At 39.2% G+C, this 18,995-nt stretch overlaps 1 protein-coding gene across 1 annotated transcript in view; it reads right to left on the reverse strand.

Annotated features, from left to right (window-relative positions):
• Positions 1 to 205: 205 nt before the first annotated feature.
• Positions 206 to 18,995, reverse strand: part of Stt3a (STT3 oligosaccharyltransferase complex catalytic subunit A) — a 39,681-nt gene continuing 20,891 nt past the window's right edge. Inside the window, 7 exon segments of the mRNA NM_001134749.3 lie at positions 206 to 3,923; positions 5,292 to 5,407; positions 8,770 to 8,958; positions 14,990 to 15,092; positions 15,201 to 15,317; positions 16,763 to 16,951; positions 17,323 to 17,478. Coding sequence (NP_001128221.1) covers positions 3,885 to 3,923; positions 5,292 to 5,407; positions 8,770 to 8,958; positions 14,990 to 15,092; positions 15,201 to 15,317; positions 16,763 to 16,951; positions 17,323 to 17,478 — 909 coding nt within the window. The 3' untranslated portion in view covers positions 206 to 3,884.

Consider the following 18,995-nt stretch of genomic DNA (forward strand, 5'->3'; position numbering starts at 1 on the left):
CTTATGTACAAAAGAAAAAAAGAAATTGAACACCAATATCTTATGAAAGAAAAAGGAAATCTAACACCAATATCAACAACTTCTCAGTATGCCAACCCAGCCTAGTCATAGTATATTAAAATAATATAATTTAATATAATAATAATAAATAAGCACATTCTCTATAACCCTTTGGACCACCCAGTCTAAAAAAGCAGTCAGCCAAGAATTTGGAAAAGTCTTTAATTGGAAAGGCAGCAAAACAATGGAACAGTCAAAAGAGTTCTTAAGACTTTAGAAATATGAAGGCAGAAAAGAAAAATTTATTTGAAAATATGGTTGAAATTAAGAGATGTTGCCCACTGATAGAGTGCTTAGCTAGCATGCACAGGGCCCTGGGCTTAAACCTATGCGTTAATAGCTAAAAGGGGAAAGAGAGGGAAGAAGGAGTAGGAAGAAAGAGACAGGGAGGGAGGGAGGGAGGGACGGAAAACAGCATGACCACAAATACAGCTAAGGAAATCTCCCAAAAAGTGGAAGAAAGAAAAGCAACTAAGAAACTTTTAGAAAACTCAGAAAGCCCCATTTATCATGGACTGGGGAGCTGATTCAACAGTAAAGACCAACAGCTGTTCTTCCAAAGTGTTCAATTCCCAGCACCCACACGGCAACTCATGACTTTTTATAACTCCAGTTCCAGGACTCTGATACCTTCCTTTGGATTCTGTGGGCACCAGGTACACACATGATACACACACATATATGCAGGTAAAATACCCAAACACACACACACACAAAAGTAAATATTTAAAGTGTCATACCATGTTGCCTAAAATGTAAAAGTTTTAATTAGCCTTATCAGAAAGAGATTGGAGAAATCTATATATAACTAGTGTTGTTTTTTTTTAAACTGAAAAATTTGACTATGCATACATGAAAATTTAGAGTACCCAGCACCACAATTAAAAAAAAAAAAAAAAAAAAACAAAACAAAACAAAGAGATCTGGGGCAAAGAACACACAAATACTCATCAAAATAACTGCCATTTCTCAACATTAAGAAAATGGGCCAGTGCCTTTATAATGTAAATAGCGCCAGTCTGGAGTGCTATACCCAGCTGTGCATTAAATATGATATAGAAGAGCTGCAGAAATGTATCCCCTCTACATATAAGGTACTAAGAAATGGCAAATCACTGAAAATGGCAAAGATCAACAAATACAACAGTGAAATAATACAATTCAACAAACTTGAGTTATTTCAAGCTGAAAAAGCAAAGACATTCTTAAAATTAACCCAATATAATTAGGTATGGTGGCATATAGCTTAATACCAGCATTTGGCAAACAGAGGCAGGTGAATCAGGAGTTCAAAGCCAGCCCTAGCTACAAAAGATACTGTTTCAAACACCCAAAGTTGTTCAATGAATGTGTTTGATCAGTAAGAGAAAATAGGCACAAATGAGGGAGAACTAGCTAGAGTGGTAAAGGAGTAGGAGAGAGAACAAATACCAAAAAACTTAAAGTATTTCCTTTAGAAAATTATATAGGAAAAATAGTAACTAACTAGCTGTAGTAGCCCACAACTGGGAGGTAGAAGCAGGAAGATCAAGAGTCCAAAGCCAGCCTCATCTATATCTTGAGTTCAGAGCTGCTGGCCTGAGCTACATGGAACTATCTTTAAAAAAAAAAAAAAAAGTGGGGTTGGGGATTTAGCTCAGTGGTAGAGCGCTTGCCTAGGAAGCGCAAGGCCCTGGGTTCGGTCCCCAGCTCCGAAAAAAAGAACAAAAAAAAAAAAAAAAAAAAAGTAACACATCTTAACTAAGAATAGCCAGAAGGTAAAATAATTAGAACTGTAATAGATAATAGTAAAAATGGTGTCACAAAACATAAGGCAGTGGTATTCAACCTTCCTGATGCTGCAACTCTTTAATACAGTTCCTCATGTTATGGTGATGTCCCATCCACAAAATTACTTATATTGTTACTACCTAACTAAAATTTTGCTGTTATGAATTGCAATATAAATATTTTTGGAGATGGAGGTTTGCCAAAGAGGACATGACCCACACTGTTGAGAACCACGGATTAAAAAAAAAAAATCAATGTTACCTCAAACTAAAACACCAAAACATAACAAAGCAAGTTACTAATGATCAGGCAGGAGGCACAATGCGAGGTTCACCAGAGCTGGAAGCAGAGTCTGGGGAATGTGTGGGTAGGTGTGTGGGTGGGCGTGTATGTGAAATTGTTTTTGAGATGGATTTAACACTATGAGGACTATACCTGAAAATGAAATCAACTTAAAAAAAGAAATCTGTGTAGACTAGAAAGTATCAAGATCCCAGGAGTCAAAGTGATATGAAAAAGGGGTGCCCCATTTATACTATAGGTTAGAGCTTACTAATAACCTATAATGTTAATCATATTGATAAGTCTCAGGTTAACCTTTCCCACTAGGCAGGAGTTCTGCATATAAATCAAGTAATGTATTTACATATAGGATATCAAATCATCTGTTAAATCTAAATTCCAACCACAGTTAAAATACACAGTACATAAACTGTTTGAAGGAGAAGCCCTTAGGTGTACAAGTACACCTAAGCATATATGTATTGAGTACCACTGTTGACTATCTCAAAGCCATACAATTCCTCCTGTTTTCTTAAATAGAAACACTATAATTATCTTAAGGTGGTTTATATACATCAGTGGTTATGTCCTATGTTGTAAAATACATCAAATATCCTATTGTATAGAACAGAAAGCTATTTATCCTGACACAAAATATCTATGGGATCTCTGTGCTCTGAAGTTAAATGTTTTTAAAGTCTCTTTTTTGCAGGCAGACTGGCAATAGTCTCAAGGTACCTGCTAGTACCAAAACTTCCCACTTTCTATGTATATATTTAGCAAGGGATTCAAAACCAAGTAATGAAGTCTCAAGTGGTATATGAACACAGCAGACTGACACTAAGAAAAACAGAAGTTCACGGTGGATAACCCTAAGAGATTTAGTGCAGTCTAAAGGAAATGAGCAAAGAGCCATTTACTGTGTTTTAGGTTTAAATACCAAATACCTAAATTCCATATAGGTACACATAATTACATCTGATTCCAGAAACATCTACTGATCATCAACCTGATGTTGGAGGAGTGTCTTCCTCTAAGAATGATATGTTTCACTCAGTCTTAAGAACTACTGAATTAGTTTGGTTCACATTTCTGCTTAGAAAAAGAATAACTGTCATTAGTTTGAAAGGATACTGGCGAGATCGGGAATACTCAGCAATTTTCTGTCCTTATAAAGCCAAAGAACTTCTAAAGAAATAGACAATAAGAACATAGACATAATAGCAAGAAAGCTGTCTTTCTTGCCCAGAAACAGCACTCCTCTGGTCCCAGAAACATTTATTCATTTGATATAAATTTATTAAGCACCCATATATGGGAATCGTTGTCCTGGGTGCTAAAAAACAAAAAAGTGTGATAAAGTTGTTTATATTTGTAGAACCAGAGCTAGTCCTTGAGTTTGCTGACAGGAGAGAAAGAATGCTCCCATTTGGTTCATTTGGGGACCTAGAGCATGGATTTGGTCTTCCATCCGTTCACTTCTGTGATCCTCATATCAGCCAATTTAAGTCAAAACAAATAAGGCACATTTAAAAAAAATACCCACCCCCCCCCTTTTAAGTGACCAAAGTAAAGCCTTAACATTTCATTTGGTAACCTGCTCAGAATTATAAAAATCATTTCACTTGGCCCAGCCCATACTGTCCAGGGCAAAACTTCCAGACAATTCTAATCCCATCCGGCTGTTCTTATAAACTGCATATAAAAAAAAATCTTCAGCGTCCTCAACAAGACGCGCTCAGTGCGAAGCATATCAGGGCACAATGCGATATTTATGTCCTTGACAAGCCTCGATTATCCAGGTCCTTTACCTGCAACATAAAGACATCACTTTAGCAAAAGGTCGACTTTGGAAAGATCTACAAGTTCCACTGTAAGCAGAAAGGACTACCCTAGACTCTACTGCCTGTTTGCATGTGAATAAATAAGCCTGCCTACTGTCAATCCAGGCTTTTAGGGTACCTCTAAGAACCAGTATAGATGAACTTTGACATTGACCAAAAAACTCATTTTGGTAGGTCATTTTTTTTTTCCTCACTGTTATTTGAGATGGGGTTTTGCTATGTAGCCTAGGCTGGCCTCATACTAAATCCCCCTGCCTTTACTTCTCTAGGTATGTATGTCGTATCTGGTTCAATATTTTCTCATATAAGAGATGTTGCATACTCCTACATGACATCGTGTGATTAGGTATCAAAAATTAGCAAAAAGAAAATATAGTTCAGGATTGGAGAGATGGCTCAGCAGTTAAGAGCACTGACTACTCTCCCAGAGGTCCTGTATTCAATTCCCAGCAACCACATGGTGGCTCACAACCATCTGTAATGGAATCTGATGCTCTCTTCTAGTGTGTCTGAAGACAGCTACAGGTTACTCATATAAATAAATAAATCTTTTTTAAAAAAAAAAAAGTAGTTCAAAAACACAAACACAAGCATTTACCCTACTGCCCAAGCTATTCCAATCCCTACCTGGAACAGTACTGCAACAAGTAGAGTGGCCACATCTATAACACTTACACACCAAAGGCTAAAGAAATGGGAGCATTTAAAGCCAACCTGGGGTACACAGTAATTTTAATGCCAACCTTGATGGCAGCCTGAGACTTTATCCCCAAAACTATAAAAATGGGACTAGCTAGTCGACAAAATGGTTCAGTGAATAAGGGCACTTAATTTTGATCTCCAGAACCCATAACAATGAAAGAATTGAACCCTACAAGCTGTACGCTGACCTCATACATGGTATATATTTGTATGCCTCCCCCTATATAAAAATGTAGTAAAAAAAAAAAAGTTTTTAAAGAAAAAGAAATGTTGCTATAACCACCAACTAGGATGTCTCCTCTCTACGAATAACCAAAAAATATAATTAGTTAACACTTTGGTCTGGCTAGATGGCTTAGCAGATAAAAATGCCGCATAGGTCTGATGATTTGAATTCAATCTCTGGAGCCTATATAAAGCTAAAGAGAATCAAATCCACAAAGTTGAAAATACACACTCACACACACACACAAACACACAACACACACACAAATAGATAACACTTCAAGTGACTTATAAGCTACTTTAAAACCAGGTGGCATTCATTAAAAATGTCCCTATTTGGAAAATTGATTTACTAGAACAAACCTGTAAGAACAAGAGCAGCTTCTGAGAAATGCAGCATCTCCTTACCTTGTATATCCTGACCAGCCAATGTTCTGTGGTATATGCTTCCTCCAGGACATCAAGCTCAAAGTCTTTATTACCAATCTCAGCATTTCGAACACGGTCAAAGCCTGGTGGACGCTCTAAAACCACAGGAGAGAAACCTATTATACAAGTGGATTTCCTAAAGAAATGGAAGCTGCACGTCATCCACTGCATTGACTGCTATTTCTCAGCCTGCACTCGGACTAGAGTCTGCAAGAAAGAGCATCAGATAGAAACAGCAAATCAAGTGCTTCCCTACTTGAGTCCTGTCCAGTGTAATGCTTGGCAGAGTCCATGTAGATTGTCTTCTAAGTCTAAGATGACTTTCAAGGCTCTCTACTCCTAAGAACTGTCATCCAGAAATCTAACACTAGTAACCCTTCCATGGATCATGAATCCAAGACTTGTTTTCCCTGATGCGAAACAAAACTGAAACACAGAATTTAACTTAACCAAATCCTTCTCAATGCATTCATATATATGTTTTAAAGCACAGAACCTAAAGGCAGACTGATTTTGAATCCTAATTATCACATGATATTAGCTAGTTCAGCAACCTGTGGGCTCAACTTCCTCATATATAAAACGACATTAACATTAGTTAAAATTATCTTCTGGGTAAAAGTCCTGGAAAGAATAGGAATTCAAGGCCCATACCTAAACATAGTAAAAGCCATATACAGCAAACCAGTTGCTAACATTAAACTAAATGGAGAGAAACTTGAAGCAATCCCACTAAAATCAGGGACTAGACAAGGCTGCCCACTCTCTCCCTACTTATTCAATATAGTTCTTGAAGTTCTAGCCAGAGCAATCAGACAACAAAAGGAGGTCAAGGGGATACAGATCGGAAAAGAAGAAGTCAAAATATCACTATTTGCAAATGATATGATAGTATATTTAAGTGATCCCAAAAGTTCCACCAGAGAACTACTAAAGCTGATAAACAACTTCAGCAAGGTGGCTGGGTATAAAATTAACTCAAATAAATCAGTAGCCTTCGTCTACACAAAAGAGAAACAAGCCGAGAAAGAAATTAGGGAAACGACACCCTTCATAATAGACCCAACACCCTTCATAATAGACCCAAATAATATAAAGTACCTCGGTGTGACTTTAACCAAGCAAGTAAAAGATCTGTACAATAAGAACTTCAAGACACTGAAGAAAGAAATTGAAGAAGACGTCATAAGATGGAAAGATCTCCCATGCTCATGGATTGGCAGGATTAATATAGTAAAAATGGCCATTTTACCAAAAGCAATCTACAGATTCAATGCAATCCCCATCAAAATATCAATCCAATTCTTCAAAGAGTTAGAAAGAACAATTTACAAATTCATCTGGAATAACAAAAAACCCAGGATAGCTAAAACTATCCTCAACAATAAAAGGACTTCAGGGGGAATCACTATCCCTGAACTCAAGCAGTATTACAGAGCAATAGTGATAAAAACTGCATGGTATTGGTACAGAGACAGACAGATAGACCAATGGAATAGAATTGAAGACCCAGAAATGAACCCACACACCTATGGTCACTTGATTTTTGACAAAGGAGCCAAAACCATCCAATGGAAAAAAGATAGCATTTTCAGCAAATGGTGCTGGTTCAACTGGAGGTCAACATGTAGAAGAATGCAGATCGATCCATGCTTATCACCCTGTACAAAGCTTAAGTCCAAGTGGATCAAGGACCTCCACATCAAACCAGACACACTCAAACTAATAGAAGAAAAACTAGGAAAGCATCTGGAACACATGGGCACTGGAAAAAATTTCCTGAACAAAACACCAATGGCTTATGCTCTAAGATCAAGAATCGACAAATGGGATCTCATAAAACTGCAAAGCTTCTGTAAGCCAAAGGACACTGTGGTTAGGACAAAACGGCAACCAACAGATTGGGAAAAGATCTTTACCAATCCTACAACAGATAGAGGCCTTATATCCAAAATATACAAAGAACTCAAGAAGTTAGACCGCAGGGAGACAAATAACCCTATTAAAAAAATGGGGATCAGAGCTAAACAAAGAATTCACAGCTGAGGAATGCCGAATGGCTGAGAAACACCTAAAGAAATGTTCAACATCTTTAGTCATAAGGGAAATGCAAATCAAAACAACCCTGAGATTTCACCTCACACCAGTGAGAATGGCTAAGATCAAAAACTCAGGTGACAGCAAATGCTGGCAAGGATGCGGAGAAATAGGAACACTCCTCCATTGTTGGTGGGATTGCAGACTGGTACAACCATTCTGGAAATCAGTCTGGAGGTTCCTCAGAAAATTGGACATTGAACTGCCTGAGAATCCAGCTATACCACTCTTGGGCATATACCCAAAAGATGCCCCAACATATAAAAAAGACACGTGCTCCACTATGTTCATCGCAGCCTTATTTATAATAGCCAGAAGCTGGAAAGAACCCAGATGCCCTTCAACAGAGGAATGGATACAGAAAATGTGGTACATCTACACAATGGAATATTACTCAGCTATCAAAAACAACGACTTTATGAAATTCGTAGGCAAATGGTTGGAACTGGAAAACATCATCCTGAGTGAGCTAACCCAATCACAGAAAGACATACATGGTATGCACTCATTGATAAGTGGCTATTAGCCCAAATGCTTGAATTACCCTAGATGCCTAGAACAAATGAAACTCAAGACGGATGATCAAAATGTGAATGCTTCACTCCTTCTTTAAATGAGGAAAAAGAATACCCTTGGCAGGGAATAGAGCAGCAAAGATTAAAACAGACACAGAAGGAACACCCATTCAGAGCCTGCCCCACATGTGGCCCATGCATATACAGCCATCCAATTAGACAAGATGGATGAAGCAAAGAAGTGCAGGCCGACAGAAGCCGGATGTAGATCTCTCCCGAGAGACACAGCCAGAATACAGCAAACACAGAGGCGTATGCCAGCAGCAAAGCACTGAATTGAGAATAGGACCCCCGTTGAAGGAATCAGAGAAAGAACTGGAAGAGCGTGAAGGGGCTCGAGACCTCATATGTACAACAATGCCAAGCAACCAGAGCTTCCAGGGACTAAGCCACTACCTAAAGACTATACATGGACTGACCCTGGACTCTGACCTCATAGGTGGCAATGAATATCCTAGTAAGAGCACCAGTGGAAGGGGAAGCCCTGGGTCCTGCTAAGACTGAACCGCCAGTGAACTAGACTGTTGGGGGGAGGGCGGCAATGGGGGGAGGGTTGGGAGGGGAACACCCATAAGGAAGGGGAGGGGGGATGTTTGCCCAGAAACCGGGAAAGGGAATAACACTCGAAATGTATATAAGAAATACTCAAGTTAATAAAAAAAAAAAAAAATATCTTCTGGGTTGCTGTGAGGATTAAATAATTTAAAAAGAGTAAGCACAGGGCCTGGAAAACACAGTATGTGTCAGCTATCACTATTGCTATTAGCATTATAAATCACACTCACTGGCTTCTGTGTAGACCTGCCCAAAGCGGTAGTAACACATTTTGTACATAAGGCAGTTGAGCAACACTGGTGAACCCTCACGGTCAACACGGAATTCCCCAGTTGGAGTATAGTAGTCATTCTCCTTGATGTGTCTTCCTGTCTCGGTGCTTCCTCCAATCCGGACCATCCACAGAAACTTGTTGATATCTAGAGAAAAAAGGAATGAACTGCTGCATGAGAAAGTCTGCTGCATCTAAGTAACTCACTAAAAATATCACTATTTCTAAAGAAATTTCCATCATACTTTCCCAATAAGGAATGCTATCATTTAACTGTAAAAACAGGAAATTATGTATAAGCAAAAAAGTTCCTAAAAATATAAAACTTTTATTAGAAATTGTTAATCACTGAAATTACATGCTTATTGGCCCAGTCTTAAGCCACACTGAAAGTATTCCTGGAAATTACATGGGGCTGAGCTATTGCAAGAAGCAGCCAGTAGCCACATATAATTAAATAAGCACACGAAGTATGATTCATTCCAACTGAGAAGTGCTGAAAGAATATAATACAAGGTGGAAACCAGGCACAGTGGTGACTGTCTATAATCCCAGCACTGGGAGGCTAAGAGTTTTTAGCATTCAAGGCAAGGCAAGCCTGGGCTACATAACATCGCACTTTTATATAAATGAATCTGTACTATGATCTAATATTTTATTTTAAGCCTTCATAAGTATTCAATAAAAAGTAAAACTGGAAGCCAAGTATAGTGGTGCACACTTTTAACCCTAGCACTTGGGAGACAGAGGCAGATGAACCTCTGTTGAAGTTTAAGGCTAGTCTAGTCCACACAGTGAGTTCCAGGCCAGACATCTCTATACATAGTGAGATCCCTTTTCTTTTTTTTTTTTTTGGGGGGGGGGTGGGGGGGGGAGGGGGAGGATTGAGAATACTGAAAACCCAATAAGATGTGTCCAAGAAGAAGTGAAACTTTTCATTTCAAAAATAAACATAAAACAAGTGTGTGTAAGACAATACTGACATCTTGCTCTATCACTTTCTGCCTTATTCCCTTGAGACAGGGTCTCACTGAACTCAGAGGTATGCCAGCAAGCCTGGGGCTCCTCCCATCCCCACCACAGTGAAAACAGTGAGGGCCTAAGTGACCAAACCAGGCTCTTTTACTTGGTTTCTGAGGATTTGAACTATGGCCCTCAGACTTACAGCAAGAACTTTGATTGGCTAAGCCATCTCCTCAACCACTTACAGGATTTCTAAAGAACAGTAATGTGAACTGGTGAGACAACCTTTGGGAGGGGTTTGAGGAGCTTGCTATGAAAGCCCTACAACCTATGTAAAGGTGGAAAGAGAAAATGGATGCTTCATATACCCAAAAGATGCTCCAACATATAACAACATATAAAAAGGACACACTATGTTCATAGTAGCCTTATTTATAATAGCCGGAAGCTGGAAACAACTTAAATGTCCCTTAACATAAGAATGGATACAGAAAAAGTGTTACATTTGCGCAATGGAGTACTACACAGCTATTAGAAACAATGCTAGAAATGAAGCTCAAAGAAAAATGGGTGGAACTAGAAAATATCATCCTGAGTGAGGTAACCCAGACACAAAAGAACACACATGGTATATACTCACTGATAACTGGACATTAGCCCAAAAGTTCAGAATACCCACGATACAACTCACAGACCACATGAAATTAACAAGAAGGAAGACCAAGTGTGGATACTTCAGTTCTACTTAGAAGGGGTAACAAAATAATCACAGGAGGCAGAGGGAGGGAGGGACCTAGGAGGGAGAGAGGAGAAAGAGGGAAAAAGGGGAGCAGGTAGGGGGAGAGGGGTGGCAGCATCAGGTATGGGAAGAGACAGGAGAGACGTACAGAGCGTCAGAAAATTGAACAGAAATATGTAGTGGGGGATGGGGAACTGGGGGTAGCCACTAGAAAGTCTCAGATGCCAGGGAAGCAAGAGATTCCCAGGACCCAACGTGAATAACCTTAGCCACAATACCCAACAAAGTGGGACTAGAACCTGTAGACAGGCAGGGCCCCCAGTTGAGGGATGGGGTCATCTACCTATCTCAAAAAATTTAACCCAGAAGTGTATCTAAAGGAAATGCAGGGACAAAAAATGGAGCGGAGTCTGAAGGCCATCCAGAGACCATCCCACCTAGGAATCCATCCCATATGCAGATACCAAACCCCGATAGTATTGCTGATGCCAAGAGCGCTTGCTGACAGGAGCCTGGTATAGCTGTTCCCTGAGAGGCCAGCACTTGACTAATACAGATGTAGACACTCAAAGCCAACCATCGGACTGAGCATGGGAACCCCAATGTAAGAGTTAAGTGAAGGACTGAGGGAACTGAAGGGGTTTGCAACCCTATGGGAAGAATAGACCTATCAACTAACCAGACCACCCAGAGTTCCCAGGGACTAAACTACCAACCAAAGAGTACATATGGAGCTACCCATGGCTCCAGCTGCATATGTAGCAGAGGATAGCCTTATCTGGCATCAGTGGGAGGGGAGGCCCTTGGTCCTATGTAGGCTCAATGCCCCAGTGTAGAGAAATGCAAGGCAATGAGGCAGGAGTAGGTGGGGACCCTCATAAAGGCAAAGAGGAGGGAGAATGGGATGGGGGGATTTGTGGGAGACCAAGAAGCGGGACAACATTTGAAATGTAAATAAATAAAATAACCAATAAAAAGAAAAGATAAAAATGCATGTTACAAAGTTGTCCTCAGATGGTCATAGGTATGCTATAATACATGCATCTCCACACGTCACACAAATTAACACATAAATATAACACTGTATCAGTACATTTAATGGAGACTACTTTTGTTATACATGCAACAATTTGTTTGCTTTTTTAAGACAATCTCATTATGTAGCCCAGGCTGATCTCAAACTCTGTATGTTGTTGAGGCTGACTCTGAACTCCTGATCCTCTTGCTTCAACTCCTAAATGCTGGGATTCCAGGTAAGCACACCAGTGCCTAGCCTGTTTTTATTAATAATTCAGAGTAAGCAGAAAGATATTTTCAGTTAAGCTCTGGACAGTAAACAAAGTATATCTTAAGGTTTATTTTCAAGACACTTTTAAAATTCATCAACAGATGGGGTATTTGAAATGCAAACAAAAGTTATTAATTCCCAACCTTCAGCTTTGCCACATCTATCTGCTGTGGTAAACACAAAAGAACACACATGGTATATACTCACTGATAACTGGACATTAGCCCAAAATGTTACCAAACACTCAAAGGCCAAATTAAATTAAATCATCTTACTGTAAGCAATATAATCTATGGGGCACCTTCACAAACAGTGAGAAGACTGTAAAAAAATTAAATAAAAATCTGGCAGCAGGGGTATAGTAACTCCACAAAGAGGATGCAATTTCATATATAACAGACTAGAAAAAAGTAAGCAACGGCTGTTGTGTGGTGGTGCATGGCTTAATACCAGCATTTGGGAGGCAGAGGCAGGTGCCTCAAACTCTATGAATTTGAGGATAGCTAGTAGCCAGCCAGTTTACACAGTGAGATCCTATGAGTTCTTTGTCTGTTGGTTTGTTTTTGAGACAGGGTCTCTCTCATAGTCTTGGCTTTCCCGGATCTCACTATGTGCTAGGATTAAATGCAAGCATTACCAAACTCAGTCATCCTACCCTCACTACACAGCAAGTCCCCATCTAGAACTGTTTAAAAAACAAAATCTGATGGCTGCAGTCAGAAAGTGCTTGCCACAAAAATATGCGCACCTGAATTCGATGCCCAGCACCCCTATAAAAGCTAGACGTGGTGGGACATACTTATAATTCCAATACTAGGATTTAGGACTCACACCCCAGCCAGTCTTGCTTAATTGGCAAGTCAACCTTGCAATTGCACACATGCACACAAATACAGAATAAAATTAAACAAAATATCTCTCTAATCAAGATCTCTTAACAAGTGTGTAGGCTAGTTTTGTTTTGGGGTCACTTGTTTTGATTTTTGTTTTGTCAATTTGACATAAACTACAATCATTTGAATAAAAACACCCTTAATTGAGAAAATGTCTCCACCAGATTAGCCCATGGACAAGCAGGTGGTGCATTTTCTTGACTGATGATAGTTGTGGGGGGGGCCCCACTTCAGTGTAGGTAGGGCCACCCCTGGAATGGTTGGTCCAGGGTGCTACAAGAGAACAGACTGATCAGGGCACAAGAACCAAGCAAGCCTGTAAGCAACAACATTCCTCCATGGCTTCTGTATCAGCTCCTACCTCTGATCCTGACTAGAGTTCCTGCCCTAACTTTCCTGGATAAACAGAAAATCTTTTAAGATGAAATAAATGCTTTCTTCCCCAGGTTGCTTTTGATCAGAATGTTTTATCACAGCAACAGAAACCATAACTGAGACTCTAAGCAGTATTTCTTTTCATGCTAACTTACTAATAGTAATTGCTCATTTCCTAATTTCATAAAGATTTTCTAAAATGTTACAAATAATGACACTTTTATGCCAACATCAAATATATTCTACTCAGTTGACAGTAGTTACTTACACTGATTAGTGAGAAGACTTCAAGAAACTACATTTGTTGGTTCTTTTCAACAGATAAGTTCTTGCTATATAGCCCAAGGTAGATCCAAACTAGTGACCCTCCTGCCCACTAAGAGTGGAGATACAGACGTGTACTATCACATCCTATAGAACTATCCTACTAAACACACACACACACACACACACACACACACACACAAATAAGCAGATCTGTATACATACAAATATATATTTTATATAGTACATAATTTCATTTATGTGTGTGTGTATATAAGATAATTACTAGCAAACAGTGCTGAGGCAATTGTCTGCTATTCCTGCTATTACCAGTTTTATTTTGTTTATACACGATACATTTGAAATAGGCTTAAAGTAAAATAGAGGCACCTTTCAGAATCAGACACAGAACTGGATTTGTAGCAGCAAACTGTGTAGAAGCAGCCACACATTCAAAGGAAATTGACAAAGGAATACAATATACTCACTAGCTATAGGAAAAGAAAATATTTGAGATAGGAAGAAATGTAACCAGAGTATTGGCTGAGCAATGAGTATTTACAGTCATAATTTCAAAACACCTAGATTTAATCAAAGGTTGCAAATTAACTATACTAAAAACACTGAAAAGAGGAGAAATGTGAGGTGAAGGGTAGAACACTTCATCAACTCTAAGAATCTGATAGAGGGTGAGTGAGATGGCTCATAGGTAAATGTGCTTGCTTCCAAGTCTCAGGACCTAAATTGAATCCCTGGACGCACACAGTAGAGAACCAACTCCCACACATTGTCTTCTGACATCCATGGGTTACATGCATCCCCAAACACATGCAACAAAATAGATGAAATAAAACAACCTTTTTAAAGAGATAATGATATAGTACAATTAAAACTAATCAGCCCCAGAATAGCAGGATTTTTAAAATTTAAAGATTTCAAATCTTTAAAAAAAAAAAAAAAAAAAAAAAGGGCTGGAGAGATGGCTCAGCGGTTAAGAGCGCCCGACTGCTCTTCCAGAGGTCATGAGTTCAATTCCCAGCAACCACATGGTGGCTCACAACCATCTGTAAAGAGATCTGATGCCCTCTTCTGGTGTATCTGAAGACAGCTACAGTGTACTTATATATAATAAATAAATAAATCTTTAAAAAAAAAAAAAAAAAAAAGATTTCAGAGTATAGCTTAGTGGTAAATGCTTGCCTAGCTCATGTAAGCTCCAGGAACTGATGCCTAGCACAAAAACCTAAGAGACTGAAGACAGAAATTACTGCTTCTGGGGACTGAGGTTAAGGGTACTTATTAAGCTTAGGGCCATGAGACAACCACTTATTTTAAACCTCCAGAACTGTTTAACTTTAAAAAAGCACAGATATTAACTTCAGTTTTATGAAAGTTACTTTTCCTTTGTATACATACATACCTAACTTTTCCTTTAAAAAGAGAGACAATATAGACAGATGGTCTATGCCTGTAGCTACAGCACCACAGGTAGAGCAGGAAGACTAGTAGTTACAAGGTTATCCTTATGAATACAGCAAGTTCAAGACCAGCCTGAGTCACATGAGACTGCCAAAAACAAAAATAAATAAAATAACTGATTCACTAAATTTTCTAAGAATCTATGCCCTGCGGCTAGATATAATATCAAGTACATTACCATCAGAAGAATACCCAGTAAGGCCTCCAAAAATGACAAGCACATAGCTGACATCAAGCTCCCTCATGATTTCGTAGGCTTTTTCTTCTGTGGATGCCATTGCCTAGAGAAATAAATGTACAATTCTCAAATCTCAAGTCAGCCTCCTCTCCTAGCAACACACTTCTCGAAGACTCACATTTCAGGCACTTTAAGGACCTCTTTTCCTTACCTGCCCTACTCGGGAAATGTGGGTATTATTCCATGTGTTATTATCCACTAAGATTGTCCGATTTGCCATTGCAGTAATTTGGTAGCCATAATCCCACCATGACATGACTTTTGCATCCTAAAAGAAGATGAAAATAGATAAATGTTCATCTCACTGCTCTTAAAATCCAAATGCTAAGCAAGAGTGGAAGGGCAGCTTTGATACCAAAGGAAGACTTGCCCAATTAAGCAATTTCTTTACAAAGTAATGTACGCCTAACAAGAAAATAAAATCGGGGCACCTATTCCTCCATTCATATAAAGTAAGGAACTATTTTAAATGATACACAAGCCAACATTCCCAAATATCTTCATTCAAGATCACTGAAACAAGTACAGTAGACCAAGAGATGTCGGGAAGACTATGAAGTATAGCTAAATAAATAAGCTTAGCATCATTAGGTCATTTAAACTTCTTCCTTTTGAAATAGAGTCCCAACACATAGGCTAGGCTGGCCTCAAGCTCAGAGGTTCACTTGCCTCTGTACCCCCAATGCTAGGATAAAAGGCATGTGCCAGCACTTGCGGTTTGTCATTAGTTATCTTTTTTAAAGACTTATTTTATGTATGGAAATACACTGTAGCTGTCAGACACACCAGAAGAGGGCATCGGTCCCATTACAGATGGTTGTGAGCCACCATGTGGTTGCTGGGAATTGAACTCAGGACCTCTGGAAGAGCAGTCAGTGCCCTTAACCTCTGAGCCATCTCTCCAGTCCATCATTAGGTAATTTAAATGACTCTTAACATTATAAAATCAGTTACTACAATGGTAGACGGGAAAACACAAATCACAAAACATGATGGCAAGGCTTAAAGGATGCTTAGCTTGGGAGCTAGGTAAACAGTTCAATGGTAGATTATGTGCCTGGCACATGCTAAAGTTCTAGGTTCAATACCCAACACTTAGTTTGAATGTTAAACAAATCTGACTCTGAAATGCTATTCCCAATAGCTACTACAAAAGAAATCAGATCCGCAAGGGACATAAACTAAAATGTTATATGCCATTATTACTAGGTTGTAATTGTTTATATTGATTCTAGTTTCTGCTTTTTCTAAGGCAGACATATTTTTTAACATTTTCTTCTGTTGTAACTGGGTTGATCGCCTTATTATCATATCATCAATACACGTGTCCAAACAGAATCTAGAATTTAAGTTACTCTAGCTCAGTGGTTCTCAATCTTCCTGATACTGCATGCAACCCTTTAATACCATTCCTTATGTTGTAGTGACCCCTACCATAAAATTATTTTCATTTCTACTTCATAACTGTAATTTTGCTACTGTTATGAATCATAATGTAAATATTTTCAGAAATAGGTTTACCAAGGAGGCGGTGACCCACAGGTTAAAAACCACTACTCTAAAAAACACCTTGGTCTTTAAAACTTATTAAAAACTAAGCTTTTGAATTTTTAATTTTTTTAAGCTTCCCATCCATGTAAAAGATGTCAGATTCACTACAATTTCAAGTGTCTCTACCACTATCTGACTACCCAAATCCTCCCAAATTTTTACCTCTGGAGTATTGTGACGAAGCCAATAATATGCTTCCCGGAAGTCATCAAAAATGATCCTACTGCCATCCCCACCACGAGCAGACAGTACAATGGAGGGAGAAGAATAGGCTTCACTGGTTACCCAAGTCGAATGAAACGTGTAGGTGATGAGAAAAAAAGCCATGACCAGTATCATCCCACTTGCCACCTATAGAAGGAAGACTGTATAGTAAACCAAACACAGACAGCTTCTTACATGAGATCAAATGTTGGTCTGCATAAATTAATTCTGACCACTCAAGACATTGATCTAATACTCATCTGAACCTAAGCAAATAACACACACACACAAATTTTTCCAAGCCAACATGGTACTTAAACCTTACTTCATTTGGTTTTTTTTTAAGTTTTTTTTTTTAAATATGAGTACACTGTAGCTGTCTTCAGTCACACCAGAAGAGGGCATCGGATCCCATTACAGATGGTTGTCAGCCACCATGTGATTGCTGGGAATTGAACTCAGGACCTCTGGAAGAGCAGTCAGTGCCCTTAACCAGAGCCATCTCTCCAGCCTCTCACCTCATTCTTAATAGGATAAGTAGAATCCTGTTGCTTCTTGCTCTTCTTGTCTGGGCGACTTATGTCCAGATTTTTCATGTATGTGGACAGCACCTGGGAGACACCAATGCCAGAAAGAATGCACATAACAGGTGCCAGCACCAGCATCAGACGCACCTAAAAGGACCAGGAATCATCATCAGGATGGTCAGGGCTTCACAAATGACAGACTTTAATCTATCAATAGACTATGACGTCAACTCGGCAATTTCCAACAAACACTCTACTCCAGCAAAAGGGGAAGAGAAACGTTATGATACAGCTACAGCATAAGAGAAGTATGTACTTCTTTCTTAAACTGTGTTGCATGTGAGCCAGCTGCAATGCTGTAATTCCAGCAATCAAGATACTAAGAAAGGCTAGGCCTTTAATCCCAGCCTCAGGAGGCAGAGACAGGTGGATCTCTGGGCTTGAGGGCAGCCTGGTCTACAGAATGAGTTCCAGGACAGTGAGGGCTACACAGAGAAACCCTGTCTCAAACAAACAAAACAAAACCCAGAAAAAAAGAGGAAAAAAAATTGAATACCAAGGCTAGAGAACTGGCTGAGTGACTCTGAGCACACATACTGCTTTTCCCTAAGATCTAAATTCTTATGTTAGTCATAAATTCTTATGTTAGTCATAAATGCCGACAACTCCAGCTTGAGCACCTGTCATCCTCTTCTGGACACATGCACACGTCACTAGAAGTTAAAAAAAAAACGTCAAAGTAAGGTTGGAGAGATGACTCAGCAGTTTACAAGCATGCGTTGCTTTTCCCAAGGACTGGACTCCCCGGTCGGACAACTCAAGGAGAGCTGATGCTCTCTTCTGAACGCCGGAAGCACCTGCCAGCATGTAGCAAACACAGAAGAACACATAATGGATGATAATCTTTGGAGCTGAAGAGATGACTCGGGTTTATGATCGTCTACTGTTCTTACGGGGGAACTGAGTTTAGTTCCCAGCACACAAGAGCTTGCCTCTGGCTTCCATGGCACCTTCACTAAAATGCACATACCCACACACAGACACACACATACATACACATGATTAAAATTTAGGGGGAAAATGCCTCAAAACCATAAATAGCAATCTCTACTGCAGATCTAAATGTATGTATATTTATATCTTCTAAATAACTTTTACTTTCTTATAAACTTATATAATAAACTTACTTTTATAATAAAAAATTTTACTTTTTTTATAAACTTACTTCTGGGGGCCGGAGAGATGGCTCAGTGGTTAAGAGCACTAACTACTCTTCCAGAGGACCCAGCTCAATTCCCAGCCAACAACATGGCAGCTCACAACTGTCTGTAACTACAAGATCTGACACCCACACATAGACATACATGCAAGCAAAGCAATGCACATAAAATAAAAAATAAAGTTTTTAAAGAAAACCAACTTGTTTTTTACTCATTTGGTTTTTCAAGATAGAGACTTTCTACATTCCCTAGACCATTCTTGAACACATGATTCTACTTCCCAAGAATTGGGACCACAAGTCTATACCACCATCCTCAGCTAAAATACATTTTTATTGTTGTTTATGGTTTTTTAAAAAATTATAAACAAGAAGGGCTGGAGAGATGGCCCAGTGGTTAGAAGCACTGACTGCTCTTCTAGAGGACCTGGGTTCCGTTCCCAGA

This window comes from Rattus norvegicus, chromosome 8, assembly GCF_021556685.1.
Source record: "Rattus norvegicus strain SHRSP/BbbUtx chromosome 8, alternate assembly SHRSP_T2T, whole genome shotgun sequence".
Classification (NCBI taxonomy): domain Eukaryota; kingdom Metazoa; phylum Chordata; class Mammalia; order Rodentia; family Muridae; genus Rattus; species Rattus norvegicus.